The sequence below is a fragment of the Pinus tabuliformis genome, chromosome 3_1 (genome assembly GCF_031772625.1).
Source record: "Pinus tabuliformis cultivar Carrire ecotype Pingquan chromosome 3_1, CPIR1, whole genome shotgun sequence".
Lineage (NCBI taxonomy): Eukaryota > Viridiplantae > Streptophyta > Pinopsida > Pinales > Pinaceae > Pinus > Pinus tabuliformis.
The window spans coordinates 496,979,962-496,998,744 of record NC_142301.1 but is presented as its reverse complement, the minus strand read 5'-3'; the positions used below and the strand labels follow the sequence as shown (position 1 = coordinate 496,998,744).

General features: G+C 39.8%; 1 protein-coding gene across 1 annotated transcript in view; it reads right to left on the bottom strand.

The window, feature by feature from the left end:
• LOC149187985 (uncharacterized) overlaps nt 1–16,552 on the bottom strand; it is a 30,734-nt gene extending 14,182 nt beyond the window's left edge. Inside the window, exon 1 of the mRNA XM_089411529.1 lies at nt 16,034–16,552. Within this exon, the coding sequence (XP_089267655.1) occupies nt 16,034–16,476 (443 nt within the window). The 5' untranslated portion in view covers nt 16,477–16,552. The remainder of the gene's footprint in view (nt 1–16,033) is intronic.
• Nucleotides 16,553–18,783: the final 2,231 nt, after the last annotated feature.

The window sequence follows — 18,783 nt, the reverse complement described above, 5'->3', positions numbered from 1 at the left end:
TCCTCCGGTACCAAATTTCAACAACCGATTTTTCACATGGTATCAGAGCACAAATTGTGAGCAGAAGAGCTCAGAAGTAGAAAGGAAGAGGAGTTTGAAATTACTGCAAAGGCAGCAATTCGAAACCCTGCAGGCAACACAGTCCTTAGGTTAGAAGGTCAAAGTTTTGAGGAGAAATCAATTTCTCTAAGTGAGTCGACAGAGAAATTCGATCTCTAGAGCAGCGTACTTTTCCTTGTAGAGCAGATCTTCAACTGGGACACAAATATTTTGCAACAGTTGCTGGCAGAATAGCGTCACTGGGAGAGAAGGAGACACACTTGAGGGAATTTCTTCCTCAGATAATTCCTAGCCAAGGAATTTGAATTCTCATTTGCTGAGCAACAGCAAGGGGTAGCAGATCTACTAACTCTAGCGTGGAGTGTGTAGGCTAGCCCAGTAGCAGCGCAGAGGAGAGAGGAGGTCATTCGACTTTTTCCATTGGCAGAGATGGCAGTCAGTGGATTGCGAGATCAATATCAATTGGATGGTGGATCCAACTATGTGATCTAGAAAGCGAGGATGTCATGCCTTTTGGATGAACATTTTCTCAAGATCTACGTCGATAGTGTAGTAGCTGAGCCCGCGGATCCAAATCCGCTCAAAAATTACAAGGGAGAAATGGCGAAGGTCGAGCGGATTATCCTCGACAGAGTGAAGGATCATGTAGTATGTCACATCTCAGGCAAAGGGACTGCCAAGAACATTTTCTCAAGATCTACGTCGATAGTGTGGTAGCTAAGCTCGAGGATCCAAATCCGCTCCAAAAGTACAAGGGAGAAATGGCGAAGGTCGAGCAGAGGGACTGCCAAGGAGATGTGGGATGCCTTGTCCACACTATATCAAGGATCTTCCGAGCAGCGGAAGATGTACTTGGAGCAGAAGATGAGATCCACACAGATGCAGAAGGGGGAACGCATTGATCTGTTCCTTGCAAAGCTTCAGGAGACCCGAGACGAGTTGGCAGTTGTGGGGTCAACACCTCAACCTACCAAGATGGTGAGGCTGGCCCTGAACTCAGTTTCACAAGAGTGGCAAGTATTTGTCCAGAGTATCCTGGGTAGGGAGAAATTGCCAAACTGGGAAGGAATGTGGGCCACTCTTTAGCAAGAAGAGATGAGGAGAGACTTGGTCAAGTGCAAACTTGATGGCTATAGCAGCAGTGGGTCGAAGCCCAAGGAGGAGGATGAGAATGCAGCCCTCGCATCTAAGGGGCAACAGGAGCAGCAGAAGAAGAAGGACATTTCGAAGATCAAGTGCTTCCGGTGTGGTGAACTTGGTCACTATGCTACACTGTGTCCTCTCAAAAAGGACAAGGACGAGAAGCATGATCCGAAGGCTGCATCCGCACAGATCGAGGAGGAGTTTGCCATCATCACCTAGAGGTGGGGTGATATAGAACTGTAGTTCGAAAGAGCTGCAGTTGGGCAAGATCCTTGAGGAGTCCACCTCTTGGATGAATACCTTGCTACAAGAGCCCAGATCAGCAGTAGCAAGAAGGATCAGGTCAGTTGATGCAGAGAAGTGTCGGAGTGACATCTGAAGTGGCTAGGAGCGCTAGAGACTGAGTAGTGCAGAGCTAGAGTTGGCAGCAGTACAGTTGGCACAGAGCAGAGTCAGCAACAACGCATAGGTTTCAGAGGGTCAAGGCAAAGACTAGCAACAGTTAGAACTCTAGCAACAAATGCATCATGCTAAGCACCAGTTCAGTAATTTTGGATGCTTTTCCGTTGTTGATGCAGTAGTTGGAGAAGGTCGCAGTGCAGATGCAATGTTAGCAGTGGCAGTGCCAGCGCCAGCAGCAGAACGGATGCAGAATTTGAGAGGGAGTTGCAGTAGAGATGCAGTGTTGGCAGTGCCTGCAGCAGTACAAATGCAGCGTGTGTGCAATAGTTGATGGACAGTGGTGTCAAACATCAGCAACACATAGGGAGATGTCACAGAATCAGAGTGATGCTACAACAGGTTGCATTTACTAGAGCACATTCCTTGCTAAGAGGGAGTGTTGATTTCTGGTAGCATCAGATGTACTCTAAGCCTCAAAATTTGCAAGGAGGCTTGGACACATGTATTCCACAATACCAAGAAATCGTTTTCGGAAATTCCACTCGGAGTAAGTTTTATTAAAATAATTAATTATTTTTAATGGGTACCTAAGTCTAAACTTAGGAAATTAAAATAATTAAAAGGTGTTAATCTGACTGTAGGTGAAACTTCTAGATTTGAGCCATTGATTAGGATCTAATCTCGGTTGTTGGTTCTCAACAGAAGGATCATAAGAGGAGGCTCGATGGGCATTTGGAAAACACATCGAGTGGATATTAATTTAACAAGTAGGTGAAATATAATCAGTTTGCTACAGTAGGAATCGGGTAACCGGTTTTTCACAATACACGATACAACAGCAATTCTACTGCCTTTATAAAGAGTCTAAGAACTCTCCACCTTTCTTGATACCCAAAACAATGGCATCTAGCCTTGTTCATGAAGGAGGCACTAGGCCTCTGTTCTTCAAGACATTAGGCCACCGGCTTAGATGCACACTATGTAGACAATTACATCCCTTTTCTGGTGCTACCAACAAACAAGGGAACCACAAATCTAGCAGTTAGGAGAACATTTCCAACAAGGTCCATACTTGTGAGACCTTAAAGGGGTCTCCTACCTCCCTTGAACAAGACCCTTAGATCCTAAGACAAGGCTCACCCTCCCATCTCCCAAACAAAAATGATAGGTTACTCTCAAGCAAGACACACCATAGATCAACTCTCTTCCCAATGTTGTGGGATAATGCTATCACAAACTTATTCCCTTTCGCCTTAGATGGTACAAGAGACACATATACAGAGGGGGTGTTGGCATTATGATTCAGGTGTTGTCCTTGATGGCAACCCATTCAGGTGGTAGATCACTATTCTTGATGATCAGCTCTCTATTTTTAAGAAGGACGCAGGCAATCTGTTCAGAAAGTGCGTCCCCGCAGGTATACCATGCAGAACCCACGTCCAGGGACGCAGGCCAGCCGTTCAGGGGGTGCGTCCACCCAGTGCACACATTTCAAGACAGAGAAAAGCACGTGGGGGTTTCTTGTGTGGTATCTAGCCGACGGTTTTGTGTTTCTATGGTGTCGGCTCGTGGTATTGTTCCATGTTTTGGGGAGAAGCTTGCCTATATAAAGCAAAGGAGTTCATTTGGATTAAGCATTGTCTTTGGTTGAATATCTTTTGGTGAGATCTAATCCAGATCTATGAGGGCAAATCTTCTAATGGACTGTGATCTCTATGGCGCATGATCAGATCTGCAGATCTGACTGTTTGGGCTAGTTCTGAAGTCTTCATATCTTTTATATCTGAAGGGACGCAGGTTCAGTGAAGGGCAAGTGCGCCGAGACGCAGTACAGTAAGGGCTCAGGTGCGTCTCTGAAGCGAAAGACGCGGCGCGATAGTATTATTGGATGCGTCTCTGAAGCAAAAGACGCGGCGCGATAGTATTGTTGGGTGCGCCGGTACGCAGAGCAGTTTAAAGGAACAGTGCGTCGGCACGCAGAGCATCAAAAGGTAAACTGCGTCCAGTCGCAAGCCACAGAAAGAAAAATTGCGTCCCTGTCTTAAGATGATCTGTTGACTGTATTTTTCTGTTCATAAGGTGTTCTGGGTTAGTTCTGTGATTACTGATCTGATAACTGTAGTGGACTGTAACTGTTGTATACTTGTTGATCATTTGATTCTTCATGAAAAGAAGTTGGGGGTTGTAGCTCCCTTCCAGGAGAGACTGGAAAACGAGAGAGAGTTGTAGCTCTCTGCAGGTTGCAGCCTGCGTACTGGTAAAGGACTGCACCAGTACAAAATCATTGTAAAAGAATTTCTGAATTGAAAGAAGATAGAGACATATTGCAGCAGGTGGTTTTCTCCCACATTGGGTTTCCACCTTACATCTTGTGTTCTTTGGTGTGACTGTCTATTTTCTTTGTTCATGCTCATTATTTTATGGTACTGATATGCAAGAATAATTCAAAAGATCAAATAAGGAAGATTTGTTAAATTGCTAGATAATACTGATTCACCCCCCCTCTCAGTATTATTTCCAACGGGGGGTGGCCTTAGGAGTAGTATTTTCTTCGAAGACATCCCTCAAAGGAAATTTGATTTGATTTTAGCCCTTACAATTCAAACATCACTCTAGTTTCTCCAACAACATTCTCTTCCCTAGTTATTATATTTTAAATCTTAGATTGGATATTCTTTTTGCCTTCTATACAATAGTGGCCCTTTGCACAACCACAATGTATTGGCACTATTGTAGTTAGCAATCCCAGTGACTTATTCGTGGTCATCTATAGGACGGTAATAAAATTATCTTATCTATGGTGTTGTCAATAAATGAGGAAGGTGTCTTCTTATTAAGAGCCCTAGGGTCATCATACTTGCAATTAAGGTTTACCTTTCTATTCATGTTTGGTTGTTTGTGTTGCTTATTTCATTGCAAATGTTAGGAGATAGCATTCCTAAGCATGTTTTCCAAGCAAATACCAATGCATTCAAGTGCATTACATAGGGTTCCTCTCCTTCCTTGGTTTCCTATTGTGTGTTCCCTTTCCTTAGATCATGTACCTTCCTTTCTTGTCCAATGAGTTAGTTTTAATTTCAAAACCTAGCAAAGAGCTCTCCCTCCTTTATTAGTGCAGTGAAGAAAGTTTTAGCTTTTGGGGTTACTCCAAAAATAATTACACCATACTTGGGGGTTGCTTCATGTGACATGGAGTGCATCATGCAATCCCTTTCTAAACCCTTGGTTGTATCGTGGTGAAGATGCATATTGGAGATAGCTTACTCCTGGATTGCTAGACCCTAACTTGATGCTTATGTGGCACACTCCCTTGGGAGGTAGGTATCCTGTGTGACATGGTGAAATTCTTCATGAGAGACATAGAGGGCATGGTGGCTTGCTTAGGAGGAGAACATAGATGGAGGGTATTTAGCCCTAAGGAACGTATGATTGACTTGAGGGCACTTGAGTTGAAGGGCATTCATCAAGGTGCGATGGACTAGAAGGAGCACATGGCCTAGGAGGTAGAATAGGAATATTGGATACCTTGAAGGAGAGTGTTGGACATTGGTCTTATTGAGCATGCTCACCTTGGAACCCTTATTTGATGGACATCCTTGCCTTGGAGTTTGACATGTGCCACCTTAGAGTTGGAGCACTTCACATGTGGACTTACTAGTGATTAGTTAGTTTGGTTGAGATAGTTGTTCGTGGACCTTGCCAACTTTACTATTCATCCCACTATCGAATGCCTTAACTATCATGCCTCTGCATCATAAGCCCCACACTATGGAGGAAGCTTTAGACCAAAAATGCTAACTCGCCCACTATCAAAGCCAACTAAAACCTTCACTTCAAAGTCCAACAACAAGGGCAACGTGATTTAGCAAGACACTCAATTAGGTAATTCAAGGACATGGAATGGAAGGAATCAATCAAGAGATCACTAGCTACACAAACGCACAACTCAACCAGATGTATTCATTGGAATTCTACCCCTCATACAATTAGCCCCCTTTTACCAGTAAAACAACACCGTACTTTTTGTGGAACTCCATCCTCTTTCAAGAGAATTTTTTAACACTTGGTTGAATGTATATGGAGGAAGTTTTGAGCCAACACTGCGAACTATCCCTCTCTCAAGACCTATCGGAAAACTTTCAACTCAAACTCCAGCCCACAACAAGGACAACTTATAGATTCAAATGGAGTTGTCTATAATGCGACTTTTTGGAGATTCCGGTGACGGAATCCGGCGGAAAAAATTGAGGTTAAATCTTGATTTGTATTTTTAACTGCATATTTGGATTCAGCACCCTGAAAAACCCCTGGGACGCTTTGATTGTGCAGAAACTAGCTATCAAACTTGCGATTCCAATAAATTGCTGCCGGATTTTGAAACAAATGCAAAAGCAGTCAGTACTCTATTAGGAAGTATATCCCAAACAGAATTCATGAAGGTAATGCACTTCAAATCAGCAAAAGAAATATGGGACAAAATGATCACGAGCTATGAAGGAGATGAACAGGTAAAACAAGCTAAACTTCAAACTCTCAGGATTCAATATGAGACTCTCAAGATGTATAATGATGAAAGTGTGGCTAATTATTTTCTTCGGGTAGATGAGATTGTTAATTGTATGAAAAATTTGGGTGAAGAAATAAAAGAGCCTATAGTAGTTCAAAAGATTCTAAGATCATTATCCCCCAAGTTTGAATCTAAAGTATCTGCAATAGAAGAAAAAGAAAATCTCTGTGTTCTCACTATGTCTCAGCTACATGGAATTCTAACTGCTTATGAAATGAGAAAGGGAGGTCCATCAGACAGAAGGGAGGCTGCTTTTAAGACATCAGGCAAAGAAGATCACTATGAAGCAAGCCATGTTCCAGAAGAAGAGGAAGAAGAATCAAATTTTGTCAGAAATCTTCAAAGGGGTTCTGGAAGGTTCAGAGGTAAGCTACCTTTCAAATGCTTTGCTTGTGGAAGAGTAGGTCATTATGCTGCGAAATGTCCTTATAAGGATAAAGGAAAGGAACCAGCTAGATGGAACAAGAAACAAAGTGCAAATAAGAAAAGTTACTACACCCATGAAGATAGTGATGGCTTATCAAACAGTGATGAAGATGAACAAGGTAATAAATATAGGTTGTTAATGGCATTTGAAGATGATGATTATGAGGATGCTGTAGATGTGGATAACCTTTATGATGAAATTACTAGACTCAAGAGATGTATAGAAGAAAAGAACATGATCATTAATACTCTACAATTTCAAATTGATGAAAAGGAAAAACATCTTGAAAAATTAGAAGGTGAAATTGTTGGTCTTAGAAAAGAAATTGAGAAAGCAAAAGCTATTAATCTCAAGTTTGTCAAAGGATCTAAAACTTTGGATGAGATTATCAGTGTGCAACGGTCTCCACTAAATAAGACAGGTCTGGGCTATAATGGAGAAACTTCTCAAGCATCCACTTCAAAAAGTTATCTTGATGCAGCAAGAAGAAATGAGCAAAAGCACAATGAAGATCATCAGGTAAAGCAGGGACAAACTTCAAACAGAAACTATCAGGGGCAATCCAGCTTAAGGGTGAACAAAAGCCACAACCAGCCACAGGTAAAATCTTCCCAGTTTGGTTCAAGAATAGATGAAAATAGAAATTACAATCAGTTGGCTAGTAGATTCAATAACCGCAGAAGCTTCTTCAATGGACAATGCTTTTCTTGCCATAACTTTGGTCACAAAGCAGCTCAATGTGTTGCGTATAAAACAATCATGACTAGGGAAGCTCAAAAACAAAGAAATATGACAGGGATTACAAAAAGGACATATAACAACTTTTCGGCTCTTGAAAATGAAGTTGAATGTTCTATTTGCAATAATTTTGGTCATGAAGACTTTGAATGCAGAAGCAGGTTTCAGGAAAGAAAGGAACAAGAGCGGAAAAAGGAACAAGCCTCAGGCACCAAAACATGGAGAATAAAGGAACCTCAAACAGAAAGATGTGGGATAGCATTTTATGCAGAAGGACAGGAAAATCTATGGTACATTGACAGTGGATGTTCGAAGCATATGACAGGTGATAAAGAAAAACTTGAGTCTTATTCTATTTTAGAAAAGGGAAAGAAAGTCTCTTTTGGAAATGATACTCCTGCAACTATAAAAGGAAAAGGTATTGCTCCTTTAAAAGAAGATGTTAAGGCTGGAAATGTTTTGTATGTTGATGGATTGAAGCATAATCTACTAAGTGTCAGCCAGATGTGTGATCAAAGAACCGAGGTTATATTCAGATCAAATGGATGTCTTGTTCGTGATCTTGATACAGGTAAAACAGTTCTCAAAGGGAAAAGAACTCCAAATAATCTATACATATTTGAAGAAGGACAACAACAATGCTATCTAAGCAAGGATGAAGAGCACTGGTTATGGCATCGAAGGTTGGGCCATCTAAGCTTCTCACAAATAAGGAAAGCATGCAAATATCAAGCAGTTCGCGATCTTCCAGATATCAAAATTCCTGACAACACCATATGCAGATCATGTCAGTTTGGAAAACAAACCAGGACTAACTTTCCAGAGAAAGAAGGATCAGCTAGCATGCCTCTTGAGCTAGTACATACAGATGTATGTGGACCATTCAGGAAAAGAACACCTAGAGGAGAGGAATACTTGATATTATTTATTGACGATTTCTCCAGGTTTGTTTGGTTAGGACTTATGAAGCACAAAGATGAAGCATTCGAAAAATTCAAATCCTTCAAAGCCTTGGTTGAAAATGAATCAGGTCACAAAATTAAGTGCCTCAGATCTGACAGAGGTGGGGAATTTACTTCAAATGAATTTTTCGATTTCTGTGATGAACATGGGATAAGGAGAGAATTCTCTACAGCTAGAACTCCTCAGCAAAATGGAGTTGTTGAAAGAATGAACAGAACAATCCAACAAATGGCTCGTGCTATGCTTGATGAATCAGGAACTCCCGCAACTTTCTGGGGTGAAGCTGCACATGCTGCGGTTATTATTCTCAACAAGACAAATGTCCGGGTGAACAGCACTCAAACTCCTCATGAGCTCTAGAGTGGTAAAACTCCTTCGGTAAAACACTTCAAAATCTTTGGGAGCAAATGCTATATCAAGAATACTGAGGAGCAGCTTGGCAAACTTGATCCTAGAGCAGATGAAGGCATTCTTCTTGGCTATTCTCCACATAGCAAAGCATACAAATGCTACAATAAAAGACTTGGCAGAATTGTTGACAGCATTGATGTAGTGGTTGATGAGAAGGGATACATTCCTAGGCAAATACATCGTGAAGACATCGAAGAAGATGAAAGCTACCCTCAAAGACAGAATGATGAAGAAGAAGAACCTCAAGAAGAATCTCAAGAAGAACCTCACGAAGACACAGAAGAACGAACAAGAATAGAAGAAAAGACTCCATCCAGATATGTTCAGAAGAACCATCCAGAATCTCAGATCATGGGACAGAAAGAAGCAGGTATACAAACTAGAAGAACAATTGCAGAAGCTTCAAGCTATTTGGCATTACTCTCCTCTACTGAACCACAAAATGTGAAAGAGGCATGCAAAGATGAATGTTGGGTGAAAGCAATGGATGAAGAACTTGAGCAAATCGAAAAGAACAACACTTGGGAGCTGGTTCCTAGACCAAAAGATAAGAATGTTATTGGAACAAAATGGGTCTTCAAATATAAATTGAATGAAAATGGAGAAGTAATTAGAAACAAAGCCAGACTTGTTTGTAAAGGGTATGCGCAGCAAGAAGGAATAGACTATGAAGAAACTTTTGCTCCTGTTGCAAGACTTGAGGCCATCCGAATGTTCCTTGCTCTCTCAAGTTTTCAGAACTTCAAAGTATTTCAAATGGATGTGAAATCAGCCTTTCTGAATGGAGACTTGGATGAAGAAGTATACATTGAACAGCCAGATGGGTTCACTCTTGGAAATAATCCAAATCTTGTATGCCGATTAAAAAAGGCTCTCTATGGTCTCAAACAAGCTCCAAGGGCTTGGTACTACCGGTTGGACAAATATCTTCATCAACAAGGTTTTTCAAAAGGTTCAGCAGATAGCAACCTGTATATAAAAGTTGAAAATGACAAATTGCTAATACTTGTTGTGTATGTAGATGACATTATTTTTGGCAGCAATGAAGAAGCTATGAGTCAAAGCTTTGCCTCGGTCATGCAGAAAGAATTTGAAATGTCCTTACTAGGAGAACTGACATACTTCCTTGGCTTGCAAATCCAACAAAAGGAAGGAGGAATCCTTTTATCTCAAACCAAGTATCTCAAGCAGATTTTGAAGAAATATGGCATGGAAGATGCAAAACCAGTATGTACACCCATGGTCACAGGATGTAGTCTCAGTGCAAATGATGAATCTGCAGCAGTACATCAACCAACCTACAGATCTATGATTGGAAGTTTACTATATTTGACAGGTACCCGACCAGACATCATGCATGCAGTTGGAATAGTTGGAAGATTTCAGGCAAATCCGAAGGAGACTCATCTTCAGGCAGTGAAGAGAATTTTCAAATATCTTCAAGGGACTCAAAATTATGGCTTATGGTATCCTAGAGATACAGATCTCACTCTTCATGCTTATACAGATGCAGATTGGGCCGGAAGCGTGGATGACAGGAAAAGCACGAGTGGTGGTGCGTTCTTTATGGGTTCCAGACTGGTATCTTGGTTCAGCAAGAAACAGAGTTCAATTGCCTTGTCTACAGCTGAAGCGGAATATGTTGCTGCTGCATCTTGTTGCACCCAACTCCTTTGGATGATGCAGACTTTGCAGGATTATCAAATCACTTGTACACCTCCAATCCCTATCTTATGTGACAACACAAGTGCAATCAGCATCTCAAAGAATCCGGTTATGCATTCAAAAACCAAGCACATACCAATCAAGTACCATTTTCTCCGGGAACAAGTACTTGAACAGAAGGTCAAGTTGGAGTATGTTCCTTCTAAGGAACAAGTTGCTGATATTTTCACCAAACCGTTGCCCAGGGACACTTTTGAATACCTCAGGCAAAAGCTGGGGATTGTTGATGCATCATCTTATTGCTGAACATCTTCTTATTGGTGGTATAGGCTCAGGGGGAGCACATAATGCATTGTTGGCATTATGAAGAAGGAGATCTTGGAAATAGCTGCAATATGTCTCTATCTCTTTCATGGTGGATTTCTGGTTATTTGCAGATCTGGAGGAGCATGAGCGTAGGGGGAGCATACCCTTTGCCCTTGATGTCAAAGGGGGAGAATGAAGCTGAAGACCATGAGGTTGCCATCAAGTCCAAAGGGGGAGATTGTTGGCATTATGATTCAGGTGTTGTCCTTGATGGCAACCCATTCAGGTGGTAGATCACTATTCTTGATGATCAGCTCTCTATTTTTAAGAAGGACGCAGGCAATCTGTTCAGAAAGTGCGTCCCCGCAGGTATACCATGCAGAACCCGCGTCCAGGGACGCAGGCCAGCTGTTCAGGGGGTGCGTCCACCCAGTGCACACATTTCAAGACAGAGAAAAGCACGTGGGGGTTTCTTGTGTGGTATCTAGCCGACGGTTTTGTGTTTCTATGGTGTCGGCTCGTGGTATTGTTCCATGTTTTGGGGAGAAGCTTGCCTATATAAAGCAAAGGAGTTCATTTGGATTAAGCATTGTCTTTGGTTGAATATCTTTTGGTGAGATCTAGTCCAGATCTATGAGGGCAAATCTTCTAATGGACTGTGATCTCTATGGCGCATGATCAGATCTGCAGATCTGACTGTTTGGGCTAGTTCTGAAGTCTTCATATCTTTTATATCTGAAGGGACGCAGGTTCAGTGAAGGGCAAGTGCGCCGAGACGCAGTACAGTAAGGGCTCAGGTGCGTCTCTGAAGCGAAAGACGCGGCGCGATAGTATTATTGGATGCGTCTCTGAAGCAAAAGACGCGGCGCGATAGTATTGTTGGGTGCGCCGGTACGCAGAGCAGTTTAAAGGAACAGTGCGTCGGCACGCAGAGCATCAAAAGGTAAACTGCGTCCAGTCGCAGGCCACAGAAAGAAAAATTGCGTCCCTGTCTTAAGATGATCTGTTGACTGTATTTTTCTGTTCATAAGGTGTTCTGGGTTAGTTCTGTGATTACTGATCTGATAACTGTAGTGGACTGTAACTGTTGTATACTTGTTGATCATTTGATTCTTCATGAAAAGAAGTTGGGGGTTGTAGCTCCCTTCCAGGAGAGACTGGAAAACGAGAGAGAGTTGTAGCTCTCTGCAGGTTGCAGCCTGCGTACTGGTAAAGGACTGCACCAGTACAAAATCATTGTAAAAGAATTTCTGAATTGAAAGAAGATAGAGACATATTGCAGCAGGTGGTTTTCTCCCACATTGGGTTTCCACCTTACATCTTGTGTTCTTTGGTGTGACTGTCTATTTTATTTGTTCATGCTCATTATTTTATGGTACTGATATGCAAGAATAATTCAAAAGATCAAATAAGGAAGATTTGTTAAATTGCTAGATAATACTGATTCACCCCCCCTCTCAGTATTATTTCCAACAGGGGGGTGGCCTTAGGAGTAGTATTTTCTTCCAAGACATCCCTCAAAGGAAATTTGATTTGATTTTAGCCCTTACAATTCAAACATCACTCTAGTTTCTCCAACAACATTCTCTTCCCTAGTTATTATATTTTAAATCTTAGATTGGATATTCTTTTTGCCTTCTATACAATAGTGGCCCTTTGCACAACCACAATGTATTGGCACTATTGTAGTTAGCAATCCCAGTGACTTATTCGTGGTCATCTATAGGACGGTAATAAAATTATCTTATCTATGGTGTTGTCAATAAATGAGGAAGGTGTCTTCTTATTAAGAGCCCTAGGGTCATCATACTTGCAATTAAGGTTTACCTTTCTATTCATGTTTGGTTGTTTGTGTTGCTTATTTCATTGCAAATGTTAGGAGATAGCATTCCTAAGCATGTTTTCCAAGCAAATACCAATGCATTCAAGTGCATTACATAGGGTTCCTCTCCTTCCTTGGTTTCCTATTGTGTGTTCCCTTTCCTTAGATCATGTACCTTCCTTTCTTGTTCAATGAGTTAGTTTTAATTTCAAAACCTAGCAAAGAGCTCTCCCTCCTTTATTAGTGCAGTGAAGAAAGTTTTAGCTTTTGGGGTTACTCCAAAAATAATTACACCACACTTGGGGGTTGCTTCATGTGACGTGGAGTGCATCGTGCAATCCCTTTCTAAACCCTTGGTTGTATCGTGGTGAAGATGCATATTGGAGATAGCTTACTCCTGGATTGCTAGACCCTAACTTGATGCTTATGTGGCACACTCCCTTGGGAGGTAGGTATCCTGTGTGACATGGTGAAATTCTTCATGAGAGACATAGAGGGCATGGTGGCTTGCTTAGGAGGAGAACATAGATGGAGGGTATTTAGCCCTAAGGAACGTATGATTGACTTGAGGACACTTGAGTTGAAAGGCATTCATCAAGGTGCGATGGACTAGAAGGAGCACATGGCCTAGGAGGTAGAATAGGAATATTGGATACCTTGAAGGAGAGTGTTGGACATTGGTCTTATTGAGCATGCTCACCTTGGAACCCTTATTTGATGGACATCCTTGCCTTGGAGTTTGACATGTGCCACCTTAGAGTTGGAGCACTTCACATGTGGACTTACTAGTGATTAGTTAGTTTGGTTGAGATAGTTGTTCGTGGACCTTGCCAACTTTACTATTCATCCCACTATCGAATGCCTTAACTATCATGCCTCTGCATCATAAGCCCCACACTATGGAGGAAGCTTTAGACCAAAAATGCTAACTCGCCCACTATCAAAGCCAACTAAAACCTTCACTTCAAAGTCCAACAACAAGGGCAACGTGATTTAGCAAGACACTCAATTAGGTAATTCAAGGACATGGAATGGAAGGAATCAATCAAGAGATCACTAGCTACACAAACGCACAACTCAACCAGATGTATTCATTGGAATTCTACCCCTCATACAATTAGCCCCCTTTTACCAGTAAAACAACACCGTACTTTTTGTGGAACTCCATCCTCTTTCAAGAGAATTTTTTAACACTTGGTTGAATGTATATGGAGGAAGTTTTGAGCCAACACTGCGAACTATCCCTCTCTCAAGACCTATCGGAAAACTTTCAACTCAAACTCCAGCCCACAACAAGGACAACTTATAGATTCAAATGGAGTTGTCTATAATGCGACTTTTTGGAGATTCCGGTGACGGAATCCGGCGGAAAAAATTGAGGTTAAATCTTGATTTGTATTTTTAACTGCATATTTGGATTCAGCACCCTGAAAAACCCCTGGGACGCTTTGATTGTGCAGAAACTAGCTATCAAACTTGCGATTCCAATAAATTGCTGCCGGATTTTGACCGGAAAAACCCACCAAAGTCGCCTTATAGACAACTGCGATTCAAATTTCAATAGAGCATTGAACTAAGAAAGTTGAACGCATGGAATTGTAAGAAGCAATAAGAGAGATAATTGGCTATGATAACCCCCAACTCAGCAACATGCAATCATCATAATTTTACCCCTTAGACAACAAGCCCTCTTAGAAACAATAAAACAATACCCCACTTTTTGTGGAACTCCGACCTCTTTTAAAAGGACAATTTTCAAAACCCTACCTAAATCAGCAGATACACTGCTACATGGGAGAGTTTATCTGGAGTTGGATGTATGTAGAAGAAATTTTGAAAATTTTGAACCAACATTGGCAGCTAGCCCACTCTCAAGACCTACGTGGAGGAAGATTTCACACCTCAAAGTCCATCCCACAACAAGGGAAACTCATGAAATTCAGCAGACATAGAATGGGAAGAAGAAAAAAGGGGGATGACTAGCTATTTTAGCACTCAGCTCAGCAACATGCAATCATCAGAATTCTACCCCTCATACAACAAGCCCTCTTAGTGCCAGTTAAACAACAGCCCATTTTTCGCAGAATCCCATACTCGTTTCAAAGGATGATTTTCTAAACCTTTGCCTAAGTCAGCAGCAGAAACGCTTCTACAATGAGAAGTTTCTTCAGAGTTGGATGTATAGGGGATAATATATTGTAATCCTATTGAGGCAGATCATCTCAGCAAGTTTACAGATCTTAAAAGAAACAGAGCAAAATTTTGAGGACAGCCAGAGCCAAAAGACCAAATCAAGTCAAGTTTTGGGTATAGACATAAAAAAAAAATGTAATTTATACATAATAGATATCTAAAATAAAATGAAATGGATATAAAGAAAAGTATACCAATACTTTTAACTGTTAGAATGGGTAGCAGATGCATAACAATAAGGTATTCTTTAAGGCAAGTAAGGCCAGAATTCTACCCCTCAGACAATAAACCCTCTTAGTGCCAGTAAAACAACAGCTCCTTTTTGGCAGAACCCCATCCTCTTTTCAAGGGATGATTTTCTAAAACTTTGCGTAAGTCAGCAGAAACGCTGCTACAGTGAGAAGTTTCTTCGGATTTAGATGTATAGGGACTAATATATTGTAATCCTATAGAGGCAGATCATCCCAGCAAGTTTACAGATCTTGAAAGAAACAGAGCAAATTTTAGGGACGGCCAGAGCCAAAAGACCAAATCAAGTAACCTTATGGGTATAGACTTGAAAGATTTTTGTAATTTATAAATAATAGATATCTTAAAAAATGATATGGATATAAAGAAAAGCATACCAAATGTGTGTAATTTGTTAGAATAGGTAACATGTGCATAACAATAAGGTATTCTCTTAAGGTGGGCTTACTAAAAAAATTCAAAAAACCGAAACCGATAAAATATTAAATACAAGATCTACAACCCAAGGGGCAGATCCGTTACTTCGTGTGTGTGTGTGTATTCATGTATCTCTTTGTATTATGTATATGTTGGTTGATCTTTGGTCAGCAGTAAACAAGTGGGCGCTTTCCAGGCCTAGGTACAATTCCAAGTGGATGGTGCTCTTGCAACTTAACTGTGATTCCCCAAAGCAACATGTCCAGGATTATAGTTACATGAACTCCGACCCTTTCCCTATCCCGGTAGATGCGAATAGAGTCCGTTAGTGGGATACATAGGAAAAAAGTCCCAAACTCAGGCAAAACAAAGAAGTATTACATTAAGAAACTAAAAGTATAAGTATAAGCTAGCATAGCTCCTTCGCAACAAGGGATTTTAAGCCTGCCTCAAGTTTATGTTCCCTAACCCTGAATCTATTTATCATACCTGGAATTTCTGATCCCTCTCTGCAGAGTATATGATAGTTTACCTACCTTTAGTAGTAAAACAAAATGCACCATAAAAGTAAGAAATTCAACGAATTTCAACTAGAAGAACACAAATTCTCAGAAAAACTAAAAAAAAAAACTCAAAAATGGGTTTTCTGTAAACCCAATTAAAACCTAACCTGCCCATCACCATTTTGTGAGTAACCGCGAGCTTGAAGTTCCCGGTCTGTGCAGGCGGCTGCTGCAGGGGCGACGGCGTGCGCGGTGACTCCCCGTCTCCGCTGCCGGACTCCACGGCCTCGGAAATTGAGGGAAACGAAAGAGGCCTTAGGCTCCTGGGGGTCTTGAAGGACGCCAAAGGCGAATCAACCGCGGGGTTTATCCAGTGACGGGGCTGAGGGGTCTTCGGCAGCATGGGAATGACGGACACCTTGGCACCCTCCGCGGTTGTCAGGGGGTCGTCAAGCGTCCAGGAGCGCAGCTGTGACGGATCGTTGGCTGCCGATCTCCATGTTCTGCAAACGGCAGAAGCCGATCTCAGGTCTCGCGGGGAGTCGATCTTACGAAGTATTTGCGTCACGATGTCAACTGATTGCATTGCAGACTTTGGTGAAGTCTCCATTGTTCTGCTATCAAAATTCTAACCTCCTCTGTTTGGGATTTCCTCAATGCTCCCCTTCCTTCCCCCTCTTATTATCCGTAACTTACAACGGCTATATGTTATTTTCAAATTCAAATTTAAATATAAATAAACGAAGCGTTGTGGATACCGGGTGTATCACACGTGACACGTACTCCTCGAATTTGAAAAAGTGTGGAGTCATATAAGGATTATTAGACTCATCAATTTGAAACTTTCGCTTAATTTTTAAGCATTTGAATTAGATCTACGGTGATATTATTATTTAATTTTTAACTATTTAAATTATATTTGTTTTTAAAGTTGGGCTTGTAAGATATATTTGGGGATTAAATTTCTAATGACTTGAATACACGAGTTAAATTAACCATTTAAATTATAAAAATTTAAATTAGATTTATAATTAAATGAGATTATTATTTAATTTTAATTATTAAATAATAAATTTTAAAATAAAATATTGTTTTATTATATATTGATTTTGAATATGGATTATTATGAAGGAGATGTAATTCATTTGGGGGTTAATATAAACTTGAATGTTGCATTAAAAATTTGGGTTTATTCCTCTTAAATTTTGAATTTTTCATATAAGCAAAGGAATTAATAATATAATGTTTGATATAAATGAGGGTTTTTTTATGTCCTCATAAGGAGTTAACTTAACAATTAAAAAAATAATAATAATTAAAAAATTTGATTATATATATATATATTATTTTTATTTAAATTTGATTAAAAAAAATTGGAACAACCATTCTAGTTGTTAAATATGTATATCTCAAGTTTCTGAGGGTTTTTTTAGTGCTCTCAATTTATTAATATATTAAAAAAATGTATTTTAAATAATAAAAAATAGTCATAATTAAATTTCATTCAATATATAAAACTAATAGAAGTAAAAAGATTATTATCATATCCATGGATATTTTAGAAGTAAAAAGATTATTATCATGTCCATAGATATTTTTACGTTTTACATTCATTTTGAACTGTGAAATTCCTTCCATGTTTAATATGGGGTTGATAAGATATATTTAAAAAATAATAATAATAAATAAAAATTATATCCACCTTAATTAAAATATTTCAATGCTAACTTTGCTCTTTTACATCCTATTACTAAGAAATTTTGTCATTTCTTTAATTTTTAATATGGAATTCACAAAGGGGTAGGAGGAGGGGGATTTTTTGCCCAGAGAATCAACAAGAACATAGGTATGTCTGGGGTTTAGGTCACACTTCCAACAATGTTGTTGAAACCTTTGCCTTATGTCAAGGTTTGAGGCAAATTATGAATCTGGGAATTTAGGAGGTGATTGTTTTTTATGATTCCTTGAATATAATTCACCATTTATATTAAGGATCTCTTCCCTTAGATACAAAGTTAAGTCAGATTTTCAGCAATTTTATCATTTGTATATGTCTATCCCCAAGAAGAAATGTCTCTATGTTCTCAAATCAAACAACTCTAATGTTGATCATATGGTTAATTTGGGTCAAGACTAAATCAAGGTGAGCTTTGGTGGCTGGAATAAAAGGGGCATGTCCCCCTTCCTTAATGGTTAATTAGGAGACTCGGAAATCAAAGCGGAGGAACAACTCCTAATGGTTTAAGGTAACATTTTGATGCTTTGTAAATTTTGATTTTGTTAGGTTAGTATTGCCAAATGCATATGTGGAAGTGACTGTATATATTGTAGCATTTTGTTCAAAATCTTCAATATCATAATTCCATAAATGATCGTTGATACATACTCCAATCCAACCATGTACATTGGTTTCAACTTACTTATGTAAATCATGTATCTGAACTAAGCTTTAGCTCAGTGTCTTTTAATATAATAGTTATCCTTGGTTCTTGTTAAAAAAAATGGAATTGACAAGATATATTTAAAAAAAAAATAACAAAAATATATTTAGATGTTCACCTTAATTAAAATATTTCAATATCAACTTTATAAAGCAATTGGAAGCTAAGAAAAAGTTATGATTAATTAAAGCATTTTAATGTTGTCTCATTGTGTATAAGTATGAGGAGGGTCTTATGGTGGATGGGGATTAAAATGTCTACCTATTTTTGCAAAAGCGCTGGCAGCAAAAGGTGTTGTTGGAATTTGGTTGTCATTAATGTCAACTCAAGTAGCAACTAGAAGAAGCCTTGCATTTGTTGAGGTAAATGAATGGGAAGATCAGTAAATTTGCAAGTGAGACCATCATCATCTGATTGTACTTGTCATGTTGTTTCTAATGGTAGGTAGCACGCCACATAACTCCTCATTGTTGAGG